Raw genomic sequence first — 22,573 nt, 5'->3', positions numbered from 1 at the left:
GTGGAAAATTCGGGGATCTCTTGATACCAAGCCAAGGTCAGGTAGACCAAGAAAGATTTCAGCCACAACTGCCAGAAGAATTGTTCGGGATACAAAGTAAAACCCACAGGTAACCTCAGGAGAAATACAGGCTGCTCTGGAAAAAGATGGTGTGGTTGTTTCAAGGAGCACAATACTTGTTGACCCCTCTCCAAACATAGCGCTTATGGTTGTGACCATACAACTCTATTTTGGTCTCGTCACTCCAAATTACAGTGTGCCAGAAGCTGTGAGGCGTGTCAAGGTGTTGTCGGGCACATTGTAACCGGGCTTTTTTGTGGCATTGGTGCAGTAAATGCTTCTTTCTAGCAACTCGACCACGCAGCTCATTTTTGTTCAAATATCATCATATTGTGCTCCTTGAAACAACCACACCGTCTTTTTCCAGAGCAGCCTGTATTTCTCCTGAGGTTACCTGTGGGTTTTTCTTTGTATCCCGAACAATTCTTCTGGCAGTTGTGGCTGAAATCTTTCTTGGTCTACCTGACCTTGGCTTGGTATCAAGAGATCCCCGAATGTTCCACTTCTTAATAAGTGATTGAACAGTACTGACTGGCATTTTCAACGCTTTGGATATCTTTTTATATCCTTTTCCATCTTTATAAAGTTCCATTACCTTTTTACGCAGGTCTTTTGACAGTTCTTTTCTGCTCCCCATGGCTCAGTATCTAGCCTGCTCAGTGCATCCACGTGAGAGCTAACAAACTCACTGACTATTTATACACAGACACTAAATGCAATTTAAAAAGCCACAGGTGTGGGAAATTAAACTTTAATTGACATTTAAACCTGTGTGTATCATCTTGTGTGTCTGTAACAAGGCCAAACATTCAAGGGTATGTAAACTTTTGATCAGGGCCATTTGGGTGATTTCTGTTATCATTATGATTTAAAAAGGAGCCAAACAACTATGTGATAATAAATGGCTTGATATGATCACTATCCTTAAATAAAAGACAGTTTTTTTGCATGATCAGTCATATTTTCAAAATCAATGCCAAAATTTCACAATTTCTGCCAGGGTATGCAAACTTTTGAACACAACTGTATATATATAATAGGTATGCTTTAAGTAAAGTAACAAAAGCAATGTCTTCTTATAAACATCCATAAGATATTTTTAAGTGGTTATAAGTCATGTTGGACGTTCTATAGATTACACATGCACAAAATACAAAATAACACACATTCAATGTACATTTTGAGATATTATAAAGATACGTGGTTAAAATCTATCAGAAACTCTAAATATGTAAGGTTGGTCATACATGTAAACAAACTGATTCTACACTGGACTCTATTCAGTTAACTTTAATGTTTGTGCATCTTATTTGAAGAATTATTTTATAAATAACTTCCATTATATAAGTTTGACTTGTAATGTATTGTATGTTACACATTTATGTTATGGCTGTTTATAAGAAGATTTTGCTTTTATAACTTTACTTAAAGCAGGCAAAGACCACTTATAATATGATCACGTCATAAAGCCTTTTGACTGTTTACATTATACAGTGCTTATACGATTAACTTTATTAACTTCTGCTGCGTTAAAATTGGATGTTGCTTGTGTTATAATGCATTATACTCTAAAGTATAAATATGAATAGGGGAAGTCTTATAATGTATTATAACTGCAGTTATATCTTATTATAAGGTGTATTTTGAGACATTATGAATGCAGTATAATGCATTTATATTACCTTTACAATGCATTATAAATATGGGCTTTATAGAAAGTGTTACCGAACAGTTTCCCAAATTGTCATTATTTTTACAGTAACCTGCTTGACGAACACAGAAAAAGTGTCCTTTACAGGCTACATAGAGGTAGTGTACATATTCATCCTGAAAACCTTCTATACCATTTGTCATCTGATTTTACGCAGAAAGTTCACAGACAAAGATACACTTTAGACAACTGTCATTTTTCTAGTTCAATTAAACACCATTATTATATATTCAAAATTGTACAGCCTCAGCCTATAGCCCTATTTGGCGTGAGTCTCAACTAGAGAAATGGTAAAAGCAGGGTGATTTAGAGTAAAGCAGCACCTTCAAGACTTCTGGGCAAAGAATTAGAGCTGTTATTGTGCTGCATTGTGCCGTTATTTGGAGAGTCGAGAAACAGCCAGATCCAGCGCGCTTCAGCGGGGATGAGCATCCCCAGAACTCCAGTTTAATGGGCCGTACTGTACACCACCTCACTGTGAAGTGGGATTTGGGGGTCAGTGTGCGGAAAAACCCACCATAAATCAAGAGCATCTGAAAACAGCCAGGAGGGCTTGCAGGCAGCACTCCACTCTCTCAAAGCCTGAAGATGAGACTTTTTTCAAAAATAATAGCCAGTCTGTTTACTGCACTACGAGATGGATTACATGGCACTGAAAGAAATACTTCCAGATGGGGCTCAACAGAAATTATACTTAAGAAGAGGAGGAGGGAAAAAAAAAACGGCTCCATAAATCTGGAGAGTTTTTTGGCACCAAACTCGCAGCTTCATGCTTCTAATGGCATAGTATTATCATATCAATGCGTCAACAAATGAGAAAAGACTTAAGACCGTCATTGCCAAAATTTTTGGCGCACAATTAAAACAAATAAAGTCCTTCGTGTTCAAGGGTCAGAATCCAGGAAGTCGGGTTCTACTGCAGGGTGCCGTTCTTGCCTTGACTAACTTGTTTCATTATATCACGCTTTGCTTGAAATGGCGCCAGTACTTTAACTTGTATTTCTGCACTGGGAGGTTTAAGTATCATTTCGAGAAAATATTGCCTCTTTGGAAGACTACCGTACATCGTTTTCCCAATCCAAATGACCCTTTTCTGTACGACTGTGCCAGTCCGTTCGCTTGACATTCTAGAGACAATTTCAAGGCGTAAAAACAAGCTATTCAAACCACGGGGAAGAATGTCTGTACTTGTAAATGTGTAATTGCTGGGGAAGGTTTGAATGGCCCTGTAGACACTGAGGAGCACAGGAACTGGCGTCTGATGCCAATACGAGAGACGGAACTGGAATTCAAGGATGTTAAATCTGGTCCAATGGCCCGTTTATAGTGCAGCATTTATGAGGCATTGAAAAGAGCATGGTCTTGGAGAAACAATGCGAGTTCTGTGGATGTCAGCAGCCCAGTACAAGACGCCCCTCTTAAGATATGGAGACGATGGGGCAATAAACAAGAGTGAAGACGCATCAACCCCTCTGTTTGTTGTCTTTGGCACAAAGTCTTAAGTGAAGTGAGATCGGGGGAAACCGCAAGTAAGGTTAAAATATTGCTATAACAGCAACTTCTAAATATGCAAAAGGGAACACAAAATTTAAACAGATCCACCAAAGATGTACATCAACGTATGTATTATGCTATCTGAGATGAAACTTTGACATGAAACTTGTCCCGCACTTTGTGTGCTACAGCTGTGATAAGGCTTATTCATATGGTGGATGTTAAAACATGCAAAAAAATTTTACACAAGTACACAAGTCACATCTAGAGACAAGAATATAACAGACTTGGGGGTGGTCTTGTTAGATTTGGGCTTGTAAGCACCAACCCTAGCAACTGCCTAGCAACCACCCAGAACACCCTAGAAACTGCCTAGCAACCATCCTGAATACCCTAGCAACTGCCTAGCAAACACCCAGAACACCCTAGTAACTGTAAAGCATAACGCTAAAAACAACTTAGAACACCTTAACAATCATTTAATGAGACCCTAGTATACACCCAGAACACCCTAGCAACTGTATAGCAATAACTCCAAACACCCTGACAACTGTATAGCATCACATCAAAAACAACTCAGAACACCTTAGCAACCAGATATCAATGCACTAAAAACCACTCAGGACACCTTATCAACCATCTAACAAGACCCTAGTAATGATCCAGAACACCCTAGGAACTGCATAGCAATCACCCAGAAAACCCTATCAACCGCAGATCAACCACTCCAAACATCCTAGCAACTGCATAGCATTGCACTAAAAACATTTCAAACACCTAAGCAACCACCTAGCAACCACCCAGAACACCCTAGCAGCCATTTAAAACACACAAGAAACTGCATAGCACAACAACACCTTAGCAACCACCTAGAAACCTAGAAACATTATGCTTAAAATATGCAGTAACCACCCAGAACACCCTAGCAACCGCCTACCAACAACTCTGAACACCTTAGCAACCACATATTACCCTAGTAACCCTAGTAACCACCTAGAACACCCTAGCAACTGCCTAGTAACCACCCAGAACACACAAAATTCATAATGTAGCATCATGCCAAAAACAACTCGGAACAAAGTAGCAACCACCTAGCAATCACACATCAATGAGCTAAAACCCAGGACACTTTAGGAACCATCTAACAAGACCCTAGCAACCACCCAGAATACCCTAGCGACCACCCTGAAAACCCTAACAACCACCCAGAACACCCTAGCAACCACCAAACAACCACTCAGAACAACATAACACCCTAGCAGCTGTATAGCATCAGACTAAAAACAACTCTGAACACCTTAGCAACCACATATTACCCTAGTAACCACCTAGAACACCCTAGCAACTACCTACCAACCACCTAGAACACCCCAGAAACCGCCTAGCAACCACCCAGAACACACAAAATTCATACTGTAGCATCATGCTAAAAACAACTCAGAACAAATTAGCAACCACCTAGCAATCAGACATCAATGAGCTAAAAACCAGGACACCTTAGGAACCATCTAATAAGACCCTAGAAACCACCCAGAATACCCTTGTGACCACCCTGAAAACCCTAACAACTGTATACCATTGTGCTAAACCACATTTCATTGTGCTTAAAACACTCAGGACACTGTAGCAACCACCCAGAACACTCTAGCAACCACCTTGCAACCACTCACAACACCCTAACAGCTGTATAGCATCACACTAAAAACAACTTTGAACACCTTAGCAACCACATATCAATGCACTAAAAACCACTCAGGACACCTTAGCAACCAACCAACAAGACCCTAGTAACCACCTAGAACATTCTAGAAAATTCATACTGTAGCATCATGCTAAAAACAACTTTGAACACATTAGCAACTACATATCAATGCACTAAAAACCACTCAGGACACCTTAGCAACCAACCAACAAGACCCTACCAACCACCTAGAACACCCTAATGAACTCCCTACCAACCACCTAGAACACCCTAGAAAATTCATACTGTAGCATCATGCTAAAAACAACTAGCAACCACAAATTAGCAACCACATAGCAACCAGATATCAATGAGCTAAAAACCAGGACACCTTAGCAACCATATAACAAGACCCTAGCAACCACCCAGAATACCCTAGCAACCACCCTGAACTCCGTAGCAACTGTATACCATTGTGCTAAAAAATAACTCAGAACACCTTAGCAACCATCTAACAAGACCCTAGCAACCATCTAGTGATCACCCGAAAAACACCCTAGGAACTGCATAGCAACATGCTAAAAACACTTTCGCAACCACCTAGAAACCAAATATCAGTGCACTAAAAATCACTAGCAAAGCTTAGCATAGCAACCATTTAACAAGTGCCTAACAAACAAACATATATATATATATATATATATATATATATATATATATATATATATATATATATATATATATATATATATTTATTTTTTTTAAATGTAAAGATCAATGTTTACCATGTTACATCATTCAAAAACACTGTTACATAAGCAGTTTAGCTCAAGATCTTCAATCCTACTAACTGATCGCTATTTTCAACAAATAATCTGTTAAAAAAAACCTGACTGATAAATTCCATATACCTGTATGTTTATAAAATAAAATCCCAGTGAAATATTATAGTGAATATTTTACACTGTATTTATGACACTATATAATACACTCTGATCTCCTTGAAACGTCTTACACTAACAGGTAAAATTAACCATCAGAAAAGCACGTCTTTGCCTGGCATCTACAAAACTGGCAGCAACAAACACAAAAGAAAAACAATTATATCAGATGAGTAGATTTTCTTCAAAAAGAGTAGAGTCTGGAATGAAATAAAAGTATATTTCTACTTGGCCGGTGACTTGCTGTCCTTAGGACGGGGGAGGTAATTGTGTTGCCCTGTGCGTGAGCGTAATCTAATGAGCTCTCAATGATTGTAGGTCTTGCGTTACCCTCTTAATTCAATTTCAAAGTTAATAATCTCACAATGACTTGATTTCGGTAATTTGAGGCCGATAAAGCATCCAGTAACAGTCGCTGGGGCAGACATTTAAATTACATAATGCTATACGTCCACAACGACTCCCAAAAAAAAAAAGTGAAATTTGAGTGAAAGAGAACTGTTTCCAGATTGGCTAGGGGAGTGTTCAGAATTTTGCATGCATTTGTAGTTAACATCGACTTAACTGCTTCTGCCTTGTATTTGCAGGAATGCATGGCGTGGTCGCCAAACGAGCCAATTGATAACTACACATTAATTAAAATTTACCTTGAGTCTGTCAGCAGCCCATTATATGTTCCAACGATCCAAACAAGGGCTTAATTCTACCTTTCTGATTTTTAGGGCAACCAAGTTGTGAAAGACCAGAGTGAAAATTACTTATTGGTACAATTAATCATGGGTTTAAACTGGCTCCAGTCACAATAAAACCGAGCCAATTACATGATAACTCGATTTTAACGGCACTCACTCAGTCACTTGAATCCCTCCATCTAATTATTCCAGTGCCATTCCCAATGAGGAACTTGGATTTACTCATCAAAGGCAAATGCGAGTGGCACTGCAGAACATCTGGAAGTCTTCACTCAACGTCATAGGTTGAAAAACCATATAACACCTGTTTTATATATTTAAACAATCCACTGTGTCCCTGCACAATTCGGAGTTTCCTACAGTTAAACATCCCAGCCTCAAGTTTATGCCACGGAAATCATTGAAATGGCCCAGTGAATGCGGGCCCGAGAGCATATCCAGCCACATTTGTCTTGGGTTGCTTGGTGACAACGAAATTGTAGTGCTTCTCAGTTCATTTAGAAACTAATCGGAACATACTTTCATCATGCTTTGGTTTGCAAAGCCCCCATCAACATCCCATCAACATCGTAACATTTGTTTGCTTTCAGTTAGTCATTATCTTCATTTACAGAGTATTTGACATAAACAAAATGCAAGACACAAAAGACAGAGATGGAATTATCGTTGCGTAGTTCCATAAAGGTCTCTTTAAAAAAACAGTTAATTGCCATAGAAAGAATTTAAGAACTAGCGGTGCACGATATATTTGTGGCTGATATATTATTCATAGATAACTTAAAAATTGTCATTATTATCGGTACCGATAGTGGAATCATAGCCGATAATTTTAACCGATAATGTGTTATGATATATTTGCTTGCATTGTTTCCTCTTCTTTTTTTTTTCTTTTTTTTTTTGCAATGTACTTGTAAGACCTAACCATTCTTACGCATTAGTGTGCGTGACCTGGAAAGTTAGCATGTCATGTCGCTCACTAGTTCAGACATTTCTAACAAAAAATGACGTGACTTTCCGATCAGTGTGACGTTTTTATCTATTCCTATTCTGATTATGATCATATTTCATAAGCAAATTAGTAGAGGTGCATGACATTTTGATGGATGATATATAAGTCATAGATAACTCAAAAATGGAACTATTATTGAAACCCATAGTGGAATTACAGCCGATAATTTTAACCGATATTGTTACGATATAATTCCATGTGTATTGTTATTTTTTTATTTAAAAAAAAAAAAATGTGTAATGTACTTGTAAGACCTAACCATTCTTTCACATTAGTGTGCGTGACCTGGAAAGTTAGCATTTTTTTTAATGTCACTCACTAGTTCAGACCTTTCTAACGATATATGACAAGCGACTTTCCGATCTGTGTGATGTTTTAATCTATTCCTATTCTGATTATGATCATATTTCATAAAGAAATAGTAGACATGCATGCAGTTTTGAGAGATGATATATTATTCGCAGATAACTGGGAAAATTGAACTATTATTGAAACCGATAGTGGAATTACAGCCGATAATTTTAACCGATAATGAGTTATGATATATTTGCTTGCATCATTTATTCTTTTTTTTTTTTTTTTTTTTTTTTTTTGCAATGTACTTTTAAGACCTAACCATTCTTACACATTAGTGTGCGTGACCTGGAAAGTTAGCATGTCATGTCGCTCACTAGTTCAGACATTTCTAACGAAAAATGACATGTGACTTTCCGATCAGTGTGATGTTTTTATCTATTCCTATTCTGATTATGATCATATTTCATAAGCAAATTAGTAGAGGTGCATGACATTTTGATGGATGATATATAAGTCATAGATAACTCAAAAATGGAACTATTATTGAAACCCATAGTGGAATTACAGCCGATAATTTTAACCGATATTGTTACGATATAATTCCATGTGTATTGTTATTTTTTTATTTAAAAAAAAAAATGTGTAATGTACTTGTAAGACCTAACCATCCTTTCACATTAGTGTGCGTGACCTGGAAAGTTAGCATTTTTTTTATGTCACTCACTAGTTCAGACCTTTCTAACGATATATGACAAGCGACTTTCCGATCTGTGTAATGTTTTAATCTATTCCTATTCTGATTATGATCATATTTAATAGAAAAATAGTAGACATGCATGCAGTTTTGAGAGATGATATATTATTTGCAGATAACTGGGAAAATTTAACTATTATTTAAACTGATAGTGGAATTACAGCCGATCATTTGAACCGATATTGTGTTACAATATATTTGCTTGCGCATTTTTTTGAGAGCTAACCATGGGACAGTGTGGGACAGTGTGCCACCGGGACAGATAGTGTTTCTGTTATCCATGTTAGTATGTCATGCCGTTCACTTTTCGAGACCTTTCCAATGATATATGACAAGTGACTATCCGATCTGTGTGATGTTTTTACCGATTCCCAATATGATTATTATAATCATATTTCTTAAGCAATTTAGTCATTAAGAATTGGTCAGATCTTCTACAGTTTATGCATTGTAAAGTACAGATTCTATGTTGTTATATGACACTTGTTGTGTCAAGTGAGTGGTTTTTAATAAATTAGCTAGCTGCTTCAGCTGAAAGAGTTCAAACGCAAAAAAGTTAAATTATCGGTTATCGGCAACAACCTGGAAATTCCTTATCAATGCATCCCTATTAAAAAATGTATCTACTGCATTCAAAATTTGGTTTGCCATCCACTAATTGCATAACATCACGATGAAAAGAAGGAACCGAAAGAATAGAACTGAAATTGCCAGGTCTTCTCGTGGTTGTTGGCTTGGGAATGCTCAAGTAGCTCCGCCATTGGTAAATTGCTCATTACCTGTGAATTACACATTGACCACAACAGCAAAACCCTCCAAATTGGCTGTGAGAACACTTTAAAGCCTCCAAAAGTCATTTCTCCAAAACAAGCTAGCATTTAAGACACCCACACTTCTGCGCCTGATGGAAAATTATAACTTGTAGTCGACGAGCTGAAAAGTCGCATACGTAAGCGTGCAAAATAAGTAGGTATTTCGCGGCCGTAAACAGAACTTGTGGAAAACAAAACAAAATTAAATGTCCTTTGTATTTCCAAAAAGGATTGAAATTCTGCTTATTTAATTCTCCAGTAGAATTATGTGACTTTTATGGGGAAAATTACACTAACCACAAATTGCGCTAAACAATTTCAATATTTTAGGACTTGACCACTTTAAAATAGGGCTGCGCTGCGATTATAAATATAACTCTTTTACGGCTCTGTTATTACATACTGAGAAGGGGGAGAGCGGGCCGATTTTGTGGCTGTAGCGCCTGATGGCTTCTCTGATGTGGGTTGGTTGGATGGCACTGCTCTGAGCCTCTGCGCCGCAGGCTGCCGTGCTCTGCAATGGAGAAGAGAGAGAAAAATACAGCTCATATTATTGCTAAATCAAAAACACAGTGGGAGACCTGCAGTTTAATGCACAAACACAGCCCGACCAGGACAGGGCGCACACAAACGCACACTTTTCGGAATCAAAATTGGGTAACGAGCAGGCAGATGGGCCAGCCCTTTACCTCTGGAGAGATATAACTGCTACGTGTCATTTGATGCTTTATGAACTTCCAGCACAAGGGTGATTCTGATATATAGAGCTCTGACAGTAAACATTAGTGCTGTGTGGGACTGACTGTAATTGTAGCGTCTCTGAATTCATCGGAGGGAAGGGAACAATCTGACTTATTATCTTTTAGCGGATAAGGGAAAAACAGCTTCCCAGTTTTGATGTTTGCAATAAACTGGATTCAGTAAAACTAACATGACACGTATAGGAAACTGCTAATGTTTCTGAGCCATTATAAAGGAATAGTTCACCCAAAAATGCAAATTCTGTCATCATTTACTCACCCTCATGTCATTCCAAACCTGTATGACTTTCTTTGAATATCCTGGATGTTATTTTCCATATAATAAATGTAAATTAGGACTGGGGTACTTCAAGCTAGTGTATGGTTTTTAGAATTATTAAAGAGTTTATTTTATTATTTTTAAGAGTTATTTTCATTAACAAATACTAAATGAGAACATTTTCGTTAACTGGTATAAAAAAAGGAAAAAAAAAAAAAATATTTGGAAAAAACTGAAACTAAACTAAAATACTTTTTCATAACTCCAAAACTAACTAAAATAAAAATAAAATAAAATAATAAATAACCTTGAATTAACTTTAGTTTTTGACACAGTATGTTATAAAATTTGAAACATTCACAATCTGCCACTAGATAGCGGAAACTGTCAAAAAAATAAAATAAATAATAATAATAAAATAAAAAAAATTATATTAGTAAACTTTTTAGCTTTGGCAGCCATAAAATACTAAAACTTAAATAAAAAATAATTAAACTGAAACTAGGAAAAAAAATCTAAAACTAACAGTCAAAACTAACAAAAATGAAACTAAATTGGAATGACAAATTGGAAATGAAATAGAAATAAAAACTAAATTAAAAACTATAATAATCCTGCTTTAAATATAGTGGCACAGTTGTATGGACCACTTTTTTATTTTATTTAAACAGCATATTCTTTAAAAAATTACATTTTGAGAATGTAAAGATAGTCAAACAAATGTAAGTCATATAGGTTTGGAACGACATGAAGGTGAGTAAATGATGACATATATATTTTTTTGTAATCTTTTGGTGAACTTCCCATATATAATCCATGTTAATCTAAATTCAGCTGTGTTATTCTGAAATACACTCACCGGCTACATTATTAGGAACACCTGTACGTCTAATTATTCATGCGATTATCTAATCATCCAATCGTGTGGCAGCAGTGTAATGTATAAAATCATGCAGATATGGGTCAGGAGCTTCAGTTAAAGTTCACATGGGATTTTCATGCACAACAGTCTCTAGAATGCAAAGAGAATGGTTTGAAAAACAAAAAACATCCAGTGAGCGGCAGTTCTGCGGACGGAAACACCTTGTTGATGAGAGATGTCAACGGAGAATGGCCAGACTGATTCGAGCTGACAAAAAGGCTACGGTAACTCAGATAACCGCTCTGTACAATTGTAGTGAGAAGAATAGCATCTCAGAACGCACAACATGTCGAACCTTGAGGCAGACGGGCTATAACAGCAGAAGGCCACGTTGGGTTCCACTTCTGACAGCCAAGAACAGAAAACAGGTAGGCTGCGTCTACCATTTGTGCACCTCAGCAGAAATCCAGATTTGTCAGACCAGGCGATGTTTTTCCAATCGTCTACTGTCCAGTTTTGGGGAGCCTGTGCCCACTGCAGACTCAGTTTCCTGTTCTAAGCTGACAGTAGTGGTACCCGGAGGGGTCTTCTGCTGCTGTAGCACATCCGCCTCAATGTTCAACGTGTTGTACGTTCAGAAGTGTTTTTCTGCATAGCACTGATGCAACACGTGTTTATTTGGGTTACTGTAACCTTCCTGTCAGCTTGGACCAGTCTGGCCATTCCCCTCTGACCTCTGTCATTAACAAGGTGTTTCCATCCACAGAACTGCCACTCACTGGATGTTTGTTGTTTTTGGCAACATTCGGAGTAAATTCTAGAGACTGTTGTGTGTGAAAATCCCAGGAGATCAGCAGTTACAGAAATACTCAAACCTGCCCATCTGGCATCAACAATCATGCCACGCTCCAAATCACTGAGATCAAATTTTTTCCCCGTTCTGATGGTTGATGTGAACATTAACTGAAGCTCCTGACCCGTATCTGCATGATTTTATACATTACACTGCTGCCACACGATTGGCTGATTAGATAATCGCATGAATAGATGTACAGGTGTACCTAATAAAGTGGCTGGTATGTTCATAAAATAAAAAAAAAAGAGAAAAACTGAAACTGCAGACTGAAATACACTTTCGTTTTTTTGGCAAACAATACAACAGAATAAATACGATTTTTAGAAACACGAAATTAACTCAGATTTTTTATTTCTAAAATCACTGGCGTTTCAAAAGTTTTCTGTGAATTCTTTAGCATTTTATGCACAAAAAATGCTATGCACAATCTTTTAAAAAATTCAACTCTTTATGCCTGCAATGAACTGAACTTTTGTGTTTGAATGCATGTGCAGTCCATGCAATGTTTTCCAAACATTAAGCAGCAGGACATACCACTTACAGGAATATTCTGGTTCATTTCTGTCTTGAAAACTGTGGTATGTTCTCAATTACCACTGAAAATAATGCTGACTCATCCCTCAGTTTGTAAGAATGAACAGGAAATGTGTTTGCAGTAATGCACTTACAATAGAAGTCTATGGGGCAAGCGTTCCAGATGGTTTAAAAGCAGAAATGTGAAGCTTGTATTTTTGTTAAAGCATTTTTATAGTTGAAATATAAAGTTGTTTAAAGTGGGACTGTATTTCTAGGTGGATGAACGTCTGGTTTTGCATTACACACATTAATCTACTATCTAATTCCATTAATCTAATGTACTGTAAATGTACGATATTTCCTGAAAGCTCAAAGTCAACATGGAATGTTGTTTACTACTATTATAGTTCAATAATCTGACCTATTTTAGGATATTCAACAAGAACAAATTTAGGACGAGGCTTGATTTTCTCTATTAGGAATTGAAAGTCGGACTCTACCTTTTTCCGTTTCCGCTGTTTAATCTTGTTGCCATCTTGTGTGAATCCTCCGTTGCCCTGTGCCATCGAGTGCATCCTGCCCTGATGTCCCGCTGTCAGAGGGCCACTGGGAGTGGATGGAGGGGTGTTCTCTGGGGAGTCAGACTCCTTTTTGGTGCTTGAGGCCTGAAGATAGCGCAGCAAAACATTACCGAAAATGTCATTGTTGTGGTGTTGAAAGAAGCACATTTGTTCCTAACATAAAACGGCTGATAGCTCACAAGGACCGGGTTTAAATCCAGCCTCTACTGTCCTATGAATAAAGGCTAAACCTCTCAGAAATAAAAAGAAATAATACATCAACAAACATTGGTTCTACCAATTCTACTCAATTTTATTTTTTGAGCTTGGCATCATCCAATTGTATGGAAAAAAAGATCTAACCCAGTCGTAATAAAAGAATGAGATAAAATCGTACAAGTTGGCTTGTGCAAAAATGTACGACTTCAGACAAAATTCCTCATTATGTTCTAAGAGCGACTTAAAACGAAGATCACAATGTACCTGACCTTCCCGTGAATACTGCAACATGCACTATCCTCACGTCATCTTCCGTTTAAAAACAAAAAACAAAATCAGTTTGCTTTCGTTTCACATTTCAAATGAAATTACAGAAAGCAGCGCAATGGCGGTACACTTAAGGTCTTGAAAAATATCACCTGAAGTCTTACAACACGTCTCTTTCATCGCTCAAACCACAGGATTATTCTGTCACTCTCGTCGCATGGGAACGAGAAAAAAGTTAAAGCCAGAAAAAACAATACTGGAATTCAGGCTTAAAAATAATGTGCACTTCCAGAGCCGAAGTGGCCTTGGACGAATCCGACAGAGGGAGAGGGAGACGGATGAGGTTTTTGTGGCTGAAGTGACAGAAACGTCCATCCATGGAACGGATCCCCCAGCTCAAAACCACCTTGGACAAACTTGACGGCCCTACTTGGCCTGAAGATAGTCTTGTTTGGTATTCTTTTCCAATGGACAAGTGCTCGGAGAAAGCTGCTGGTGCATCCCTACATATACTTGATCACAATCTCCAATAAAGCTGTTTAAGTTAGTCTATAAAATAACCAAGCAGCAACTAACATGAATTAACAAAGATTAAGAATTTTAATAGTGGCTTTGACAATAAGCATGCATCAGTTACGTAACTAAGATGGATTCTTGGTGAAGACTATCACTTATATGCAGATTAAACTGAAAGAATTGCATAAACTGGCTTTAAGAAGTATACTGTATATCCTTAAGCAGAACCAAAAGACAATGATTATTTTAATCTTCAAACAACAGTTACAAGATAAGTCCACACCAAAAATGAAAATGTTGTCATCATTTACTCATCTTAAAGGGACAGTTCACCCAAAAATGAAAATTCAGTCATTGTTTACTCACCCCGGTGTTGTTATAACCCTATATGACTTTCTTTCTTTTTCTTAACACAAAGGGAGAAATTGTGAAAAAAAAAATTGTGCTCAGTGATGTCATACAATGTCAGTTTATGGTGACCACCTCTTCAAGCTCCAAAAGAACACAAATGTATAATTCAGAAGTCTAATAAATTATCCCATGAGTCTCATGATTGTTATGAAAGCATACGATAAGGTTTGGTGAGAAACAAACTGAAATCTAATGTATTATTTACTGAAAATGTTCACTGACCGCTGATCTCCTGTGCACGTTCACGATAGGGCACGAGAGCAGCAGTTCACGCAGCCCCCTCACGACATTGGGTCGTTCAAGCGAAAACTCTGTTTATCTAAAAACAGGTCCTCCTCAGTGATAGTGACAACAGAACACAACACAGCTGTACACAAAACAGAGAACAGAACATACTAAATATGTCTGAAGAGTTTGTAGTCGAAGAATTGATGCATTTCTATGCCCAGCCTTATTTTTTAATTTTTTATGTTTTTGGACCGGTGCCGGTCCACAGTGGACTGGGTTACCCGCACAATGCCGAAAATAGAAAACAAGCGTTCGATAGTATGTACCGTCGCTCATCACTGCTGGTTAGGACAAAAACTCTGATTACCATAGAAAAGATTTTATCATGTGTCATTTGTCATCAGGTTAGGACACAGTGTGACTGTGGAGGCCTGTAGCCCCCTCCATGTTTCTCGCCTATTAAAAATAAGGCTGGGCATAGAAATGCATCAATTCTTTGACTACAAACTCTTCAGACATGTTTAGTAAATTCTGTTCTCTGTTTTGTGTGCAGCTGTGTTCTTTTGTCACTATTGCTGTGGTGGACCTGTTTTTAGATAAACAAAACATGTTTTCACTTGAACGCCCCAATGCCACGAGGGGGCTGTGTGAACTGCTGCTCTCGTGCCCTATCATGAACGTGCACAGGAGATCAGCGGTCAGTGAACATTTTCAGTAAATAATACATTAGATTTCAGTTTGTTTCTCACCAAACCTTATCGTATGCTTTCATAACAATCATGAGACTCATGGGATAATTTATTAGACTTCTGAATTATACATTTGTGTTCTTTTGGAGCTTGAACAGGTGGTCACCATAAACTGCCATTTATGACATCACTGAGCACAACATTTTTACACAATTTCCCACTTTGTGTTAAGAAAAAGAAAGAAAGTCATATAGGATTATAACAACACAGGGGTGAGTAAACAATGACTGAATTTTAATTTTTGTGTGAACTAATCCTTTAATGTCGTTTCAAACCTATATGGCTTTCTTACATTGAACACTAAAGGAGAAGTTTGGAAGAATGTGAAATTTAAAGCATATGGCAACTATGGGCTAAAATGATAACAGAATTTTCATTTTCAGTTAATAAATGCCTTATACACATCCACTATCAAAAATCAAACATTTTTCTGTACCTCAGCAGAAGAGTTGGAGTACTGAATGAAAGTGGCTGATATGGTATGCTGAAAAGGATCACCCGTTTTGGGAGTCATATCTTGTTTAACCAAAAGGGCGAGATCAACAACCTAAAATGGGAAAACCATATCAACTTAGAACAAGATAAAAATACAAAAAAAATCTCAGGAAACATTACATTAAATGATTATATTACCCAATTGGACTGCTTCCAAATTCATACAGGTTACATTCAGGGGTCTAATTTCACATTACATAGTAAACAGAGAGGCAGGAAAAGTAAGCGGCAATTTAGAAAACGTCAAAGTGATTTTCTGGAAATGAGACAGTTCGTCATTGTATTTTATCTGCGAAACATGGGTTGTTTGGAACAATGGCATTTGACACTTCAGCTTTGGTTTGATGGGGGGATTTGAACCGACCCGCTCTGACAGGTATGTGACAGGTGTGCGGTGTGACTATAGCCCACCTGAGCCACCGTCTCGTAGGCCAGATATGACAGGATCTCCATGGACATGGCATTGGGCTTCACATCCAGACTGCTGCAGTCCAACCACTCGCGGAATTTCGAAGCCTTCTTAGCTGGACGGAGCACATCAGAGTAAAATTATGTGGCATGTTGTGACACCAGTCATAAAAGGTTTTGTAAACCATAAGAAACTGCTTAAATTACAAAATGTATGTTATTGAAATCTGCAGTGAAGCTTTCTTTATGCAAAATATAAGTTTTTATTTCTTCCTTTTAAATTTTGAGGTGGAATGTGACGTTTTCAAGACATTTACTAATATAAGTGAGCAGAGAAGGAGAGACGGATGTTTTTAACATTCATCAATCTATAAGCAGTGAACCCCTGATGAAGGGCTGCAAAGATGAAGGGCTTCAAACATTAAATAAAATATGTGACGACAAATTTAGTTTGAATCGCACGTGTGCGATAAATGTCATATTCTCATACAATGTCAGTGCTGCGGTATTGTTCCTTTTATTCTGCGCGCTGGTTGTGCGGACACTCTTAAAGGGACAGTTCACCCAAAAATGAAAACTCTTTCATCATTTACTCATCCTCATGCCATGCCAGATGTGTATGACTTTCTTTCTTCTGTTGAACACAAATGAAGATTTTTAGAGGAATAGTTTAGCTCTTTAGGTCCATACAATGCAAGTGAATGGTGACCAGAAGTTTGAAGCTCCAAAAGCACATAAATGCAGCATAAAAGTAAATCATAATACTCCAGTGGTTAAAGCCATGTCTTCTGAAGTGATATGATAGGTGTGGTTGAGAAACAGATCAATATTTAAGACCTCTTGTACTATAAATCTCCATTTGTAATTTCCCTTTCATATTTTTCTTCTTTTGTTTTAGGCGATTCGCATTCCTCGTACATATCGCCACCTAATGGGCAGGGAGGAGATTTATAGTAAAAAAGGTCTTAAATATTAATCTGATTTATCTTGTGATGAGTAGGTATAGAAATAGAAATTAGAAGTTGCTAGTGGTAACTTGTAGTAATAAATATATTTAAAAAGTAATAAATAATACAAAAAATAACAATAAAACCAGTTTGACCATACTCTTCTCTGTGCTAATACATTTTAATTTGCACTAATGATTTTTTTAGTTCACTAGCACAAACACCTAAAAAAGACTACATACAGCCCTGCCATGAAGAGACTGCATGTACATGAATGAATGAATGAATGAATACTCACAGAAACTGAGCTGTCGACTCTCACAGAAATCACTGTACTGACTGGAATCCATGTTTCTAGTCATTTTTTCGATTCTCTGTATAAAAGAGGCGGGACAAAATATCAGTATCTTTTACATACAGTACTTTTGTGTGGGGTATTTTGGGGTTTGTTTAAATCCTTTGCAAACACCACTAATTATTATTGTCAACATCGTCTATTACTATTAAACTGACCTAAAATATGATTTGTTCATCTTATTGTTAAGCAAACAAAACAGTGATTTCTACCGGCAGCAGCTTCAAACATAATTACTAGTGCTATCAGTCGATTAAAATATTCAATCGCGATTAATCGCATATTTTTCAATAGTTAACCTCGATTAATCGCAGATTTTGAAAGGGCTGAAATTTGACTGTATATACTTATTTTCCTGTCAAAATGCATTGTTCTTTCTTAAAAAAAACAACAACAACATATAACAAGTTTTATTAACATTTTCCAAACAAAGTATTCCACAGTATAAAGATAGAAATGCACTAAAATATCACCAATTCAAGTAAAATTACAAACTCCCAAAGTCTAAGTGGAAGGGTGAGTAAATGAAATATTTAGTCCCCATCGTTTCTGTTTTCATTGCAATGGGCAGTAAATCTCCTAAAATCTCATCCTCCACGATATTAGTAGTGGCTATCCACTTGCTACAGCAAACGTGAAGCCACATTCATATGATTAGCGCTGCTTTGAACTCCACATGAAAAGCTCTTGCAGAGAACGTCTTCAACGTGCTACTTCGACAGTTCTAATTATTACATAATAGGAGGTTGTAAAACTAATTCCTGAGAATGACTGCAGGCTATAAGTCAAACTTGTATATCTTGTATTGTATATCGCCAAGCTCAGTTCACAAGAGCAGCCCCAGCACTGCCAAGATGCCACTGTTGGCCCTAGGCCCTAGGCCACTGACCCTATCTGCTCCAGGGGAGTCATATCATGGCTGACCCTGCACTCTGACCCCAGCTTAGCTGGGATATGTGAAAAAAAGAATTTCACTGTATATATGCAAATGTATAATGTGTGATAAATAAATAAAATGTAAAACATTTAACTTGCCATTATAAATGCTTAAAGCTGAAGTCTATATTTATGTTTTCAAACAGGATTCCCAAATAGATAGTACTATCCCAAACTTAAAATATGCCACTGGTTGAGCCAATGTTCAAATGTCAGGTTGATCGGGATTGCGTCATTCATAGTGCATCATGGTAGCTGCAGAGCTCTTTTGCCACGATCATGGGTAGTGTAGTTCTGCTAGTTGAAATAATGCGAACTGATGGTTTCAACAGAAGCATTTGCCATTGATTAACAACCTCTGAGCTCACGTTAGGTCTGTCTTCAAAGGTTTATCAGTTATAAGTAAAAATAAATTCCCCTGTGGAGAAAATGAATGGAATTTTAACTTTATGAAACCGACTGTTCCGCTCAAATAAACTGGGATACCATTCCAAAAATGGTATGAAGGGTACTTCGTTAAGGCATTCTGTTGTTCGCTTTTGTCTGGAACACTCAAAACAAACCCTATGATTAGTGTTCTTTTCAAGGGAGCAAAAATGACATTTGGAATTCACCCACAGTTTTTGAATATTTTTTTAAAATCCCATAAAAATCTCTTCCAATAAGATGTTGTGGTATCTATAGTGGTCTGGTGTGATGTTATGGTTTAAACCACAGTTTTATCAGCCACTCTAAAGATTCAACATTACAAGAGAGTCATCATTATTTCCAAGTTTCTTGCCACGTGATGGAGTGGCGTAACAAGAGCAGGACTGTCTGTGTGGACTTTAAGAGAGCCGTGTGTTGTAATGAATCCTCTTAATAGCAACCAAACAGGTTTCACTTGGATTTACAGCTGAAAGTGTTAAGTTGCAGGTCAGAACCTATAATTAGACATTTCCTTATTCTGGACCAATTCTTCATACATTCACGTAACAGTCAATTTGAGCTCTCTACCAGCCTGTGTGTCGTAAAAAAAAAAAAAAAAAAAAAAAGGTTCCAGGTTTACAACGTCTTTTTTTTCCCCGTTTAAACCATGCTGCAAATGATTTCTATTACGGTCTAGAGAGAGCCGCGTCTCTGGGCTGGTTAGTGAGAAACATCAGACCTTCAAAACTGAAACTTAAGATTACAATGGGCATATCACTTAGTTTTAAGAGTCCTACTAAACTGTACTTTTCTTCTACTCATTACAACTTCTGTAACGTATAATTTAAACTCATTTAGGAGTTTAGGACTCGAAATCTACGCCTGCAAAACTTTCTCAAAGTATTACACATCACTCGGCAGCTGCATGTTTGTTTTGTATTTTTGGTTAATTAGCCAGTGCTCTCAGCTCCGTATAACACATTTTACTATGACTAAATACATGCAGCATTCAATTTTCCCGTAAAATAACTTCCCAAAAAAATGCCTACTTATGCCTACTTGTATATGTACTGTATCTATCTATCTATCTATATATATATATATATATATATATATATATATATATATATATATATATATATATATATATATATATGGGTTATTCTGTATCAAATCAACCAATTTTCAGAAACTTGCCTGAAATTTGTGATTTTGTTAATAGTCTTTCTGAAGAAAGACACATAAAGCCAAAATATTAAATATAATGGACAATATTTACAGACTATTCCATTACTGTCAAAATGACAGATTTAGTTTATGATTTTGGGGCAAAACTACAGGTAAATATTTTTTACTTTAGATAGGTGACAGCATCATGATTTTATTTTTACAGAGAGATAGATAGGTCTATTACTAAAACCAGTTGACTTCAGCACCCCTTGTTGCATCATATGCCAATGGTGTAAGTCCAAAAATGGGAAAATACACTTTTTTGTGTTGTTTTTCCAAAGTTGGAGTGCCTACAACTCCAGAAGTATTAAATATATCTCAATATCCTTTAGGTTTCTCATTCTGAACAAACTGTACTTTTTGTATCTCCATTTTTAAGGCCCTATACACCAATCAGCCACAACATTAAAACATTGTGTAGGTCCCCCTTGTGCCACCAAAACAGCACCAACCTGCATCTCAGAATAGCATTATTCTCACCACAATTGTACACAGCGGTTATCTGAGTTACCATAGACTTTGTCAGTTCGAATCATTCTGGCCATTCTCTGTTGACCTCTCTCAACAACAAGGCGTTTCCATCCACAGAACTGCTGCTCACTGGATGTTTGTTGTTTTTGGCATCATTCTGAGTAAATTCTAGAGACTGTTGTGTGTGAAAATCCCAGGAGAGCAGCAGTTACAGAAATACTCAAACCAGCCCATCTGGCACCAACAATCATGCCACACTCCAAATCACTGATATCACATTTTTTTCCCCATTCTGATGGCTGATGTGAACATTAACTGAAGCTCATGACCCGTATCTGTATGATTTTATGCACTGCACTGCTGCCACATGATTGGCTGATTAGATAATCACACGGATGATTGTTGGTGCCAGATGGGCTGGTTTGAGTATTTCTGTAACTGCTGATCTCCTGGGATTTTCACACACAAGAGTCTCTAGACTTTACTCAGAATGGTGCCAAAAACATCCAGTGAGCGGCAGTTCTGCGGATGGAAACGCCTTGTTGATGAGAGAGGTCAACAGAGAATGGCCAGACTGGTTCGAACTAACAAAGTCTATGGTAACTCAGATAACCACTCTGTACAATTGTGGTGAGAGGAGTATAATCTCTGAATGCTATTCTGAGATACAGGTTGGTGCTGTTTTGGCGGCACAAAGGGGACCTACACAGTATTAGGCAGGTGGTTTTAATGTTGTGGCTAATCGGTGTATATTTAAATGGCAGAGATATGGGGCTCTCAACATTGCTCCATGTGTAAATTGTTACATTTTATCCATTTTCAATGGTCGAAAACCAACTGTGTGTCACATGGTAAGAACCTAGTTTTTCTTGTCAAATAAAACAAAGGTCAAAAGTAAAAATAAAGTTGAAACTTGAAATATACCTTTAATATTCAAATAAAAACAATAATGTCAAAGATTTTTGAGAGTTCATAAATACACTATTATTAAGAATAAGTGACACATATATTTAGTGTTTGGTTTTTCAGAAATCTACAAAGCTGTGGAATGCATCACTAGGGGTCCAAACACCAAAGGGCTGAAACTGTACTGTATTTGTACTGATTTTATTGTCAAATGATGCAAATTTAACAAATAAACTTTGATTTCATCTCAGGACAGTCTGACACGACGCTTGGGGCTCTGGAGCCCAACGTGAAGCAGGCTGGATCATTTTCAGGCCACCCAAACCAAATGGAGTCTTTTTATTTGGTTAGCTGGCAGTCATTGGAAATTCCATCTTTGAAAATACATATTAATGATGTCGAGTGTCAGACTCCTGCCTGCTCGTTACACAGAGCTGCAATTTCTATTAGTGTCGTTAAGAGGCGAGCTGAGGTCTCGTTTTGCAGCGCGGAGGGGGAATTCGCAGCAGCCTCGGTGTCTGGGTCCTGCTCCAAAATGGGCTGCGAGCGATACGAGACTGGAGCCACTGAACTGAAATAACTCTTGTCAACTGGTTCGCCAGAGACAGGAGACAAAGAGTGGCCAGGGGGATTTTATATCCGAATACTATGTTTAGATGTTGATTAGATCAAAACGTTGACCCACCTGCTAATAGCCAAATTATACCCACAAATGATGGGGCGGCTGTATAGAAGGACATTGGCAAATATTTGATTTGGCCA

At 37.4% G+C, this 22,573-nt stretch overlaps 1 protein-coding gene across 4 annotated transcripts in view; it reads right to left on the bottom strand.

Annotated features, from left to right (window-relative positions):
* LOC127455228 (transcription initiation protein SPT3 homolog) overlaps positions 1-22,573 on the bottom strand; it is a 160,565-nt gene that overhangs the window by 13,247 nt on the left and 124,745 nt on the right. For all 4 annotated transcript variants that reach the window (XM_051722934.1, XM_051722933.1, XM_051722935.1 and 1 more), the window contains exons 7-11: positions 17,804-17,879; positions 16,562-16,674; positions 16,092-16,202; positions 13,206-13,370; positions 9,855-9,965 (exon numbers count right to left, since the gene is read on the bottom strand). In XM_051722934.1, coding sequence (XP_051578894.1) covers positions 9,855-9,965; positions 13,206-13,370; positions 16,092-16,202; positions 16,562-16,674; positions 17,804-17,879 — 576 coding nt within the window. The remainder of the gene's footprint in view (positions 1-9,854; positions 9,966-13,205; positions 13,371-16,091; positions 16,203-16,561; positions 16,675-17,803; positions 17,880-22,573) is intronic.

The sequence above is a fragment of the Myxocyprinus asiaticus genome, chromosome 17, assembly GCF_019703515.2.
Source record: "Myxocyprinus asiaticus isolate MX2 ecotype Aquarium Trade chromosome 17, UBuf_Myxa_2, whole genome shotgun sequence".
NCBI lineage: Eukaryota > Metazoa > Chordata > Actinopteri > Cypriniformes > Catostomidae > Myxocyprinus > Myxocyprinus asiaticus.
Note: the sequence above shows the minus strand (reverse complement) of the source record. Positions and strands in the feature narration are given on the sequence as shown.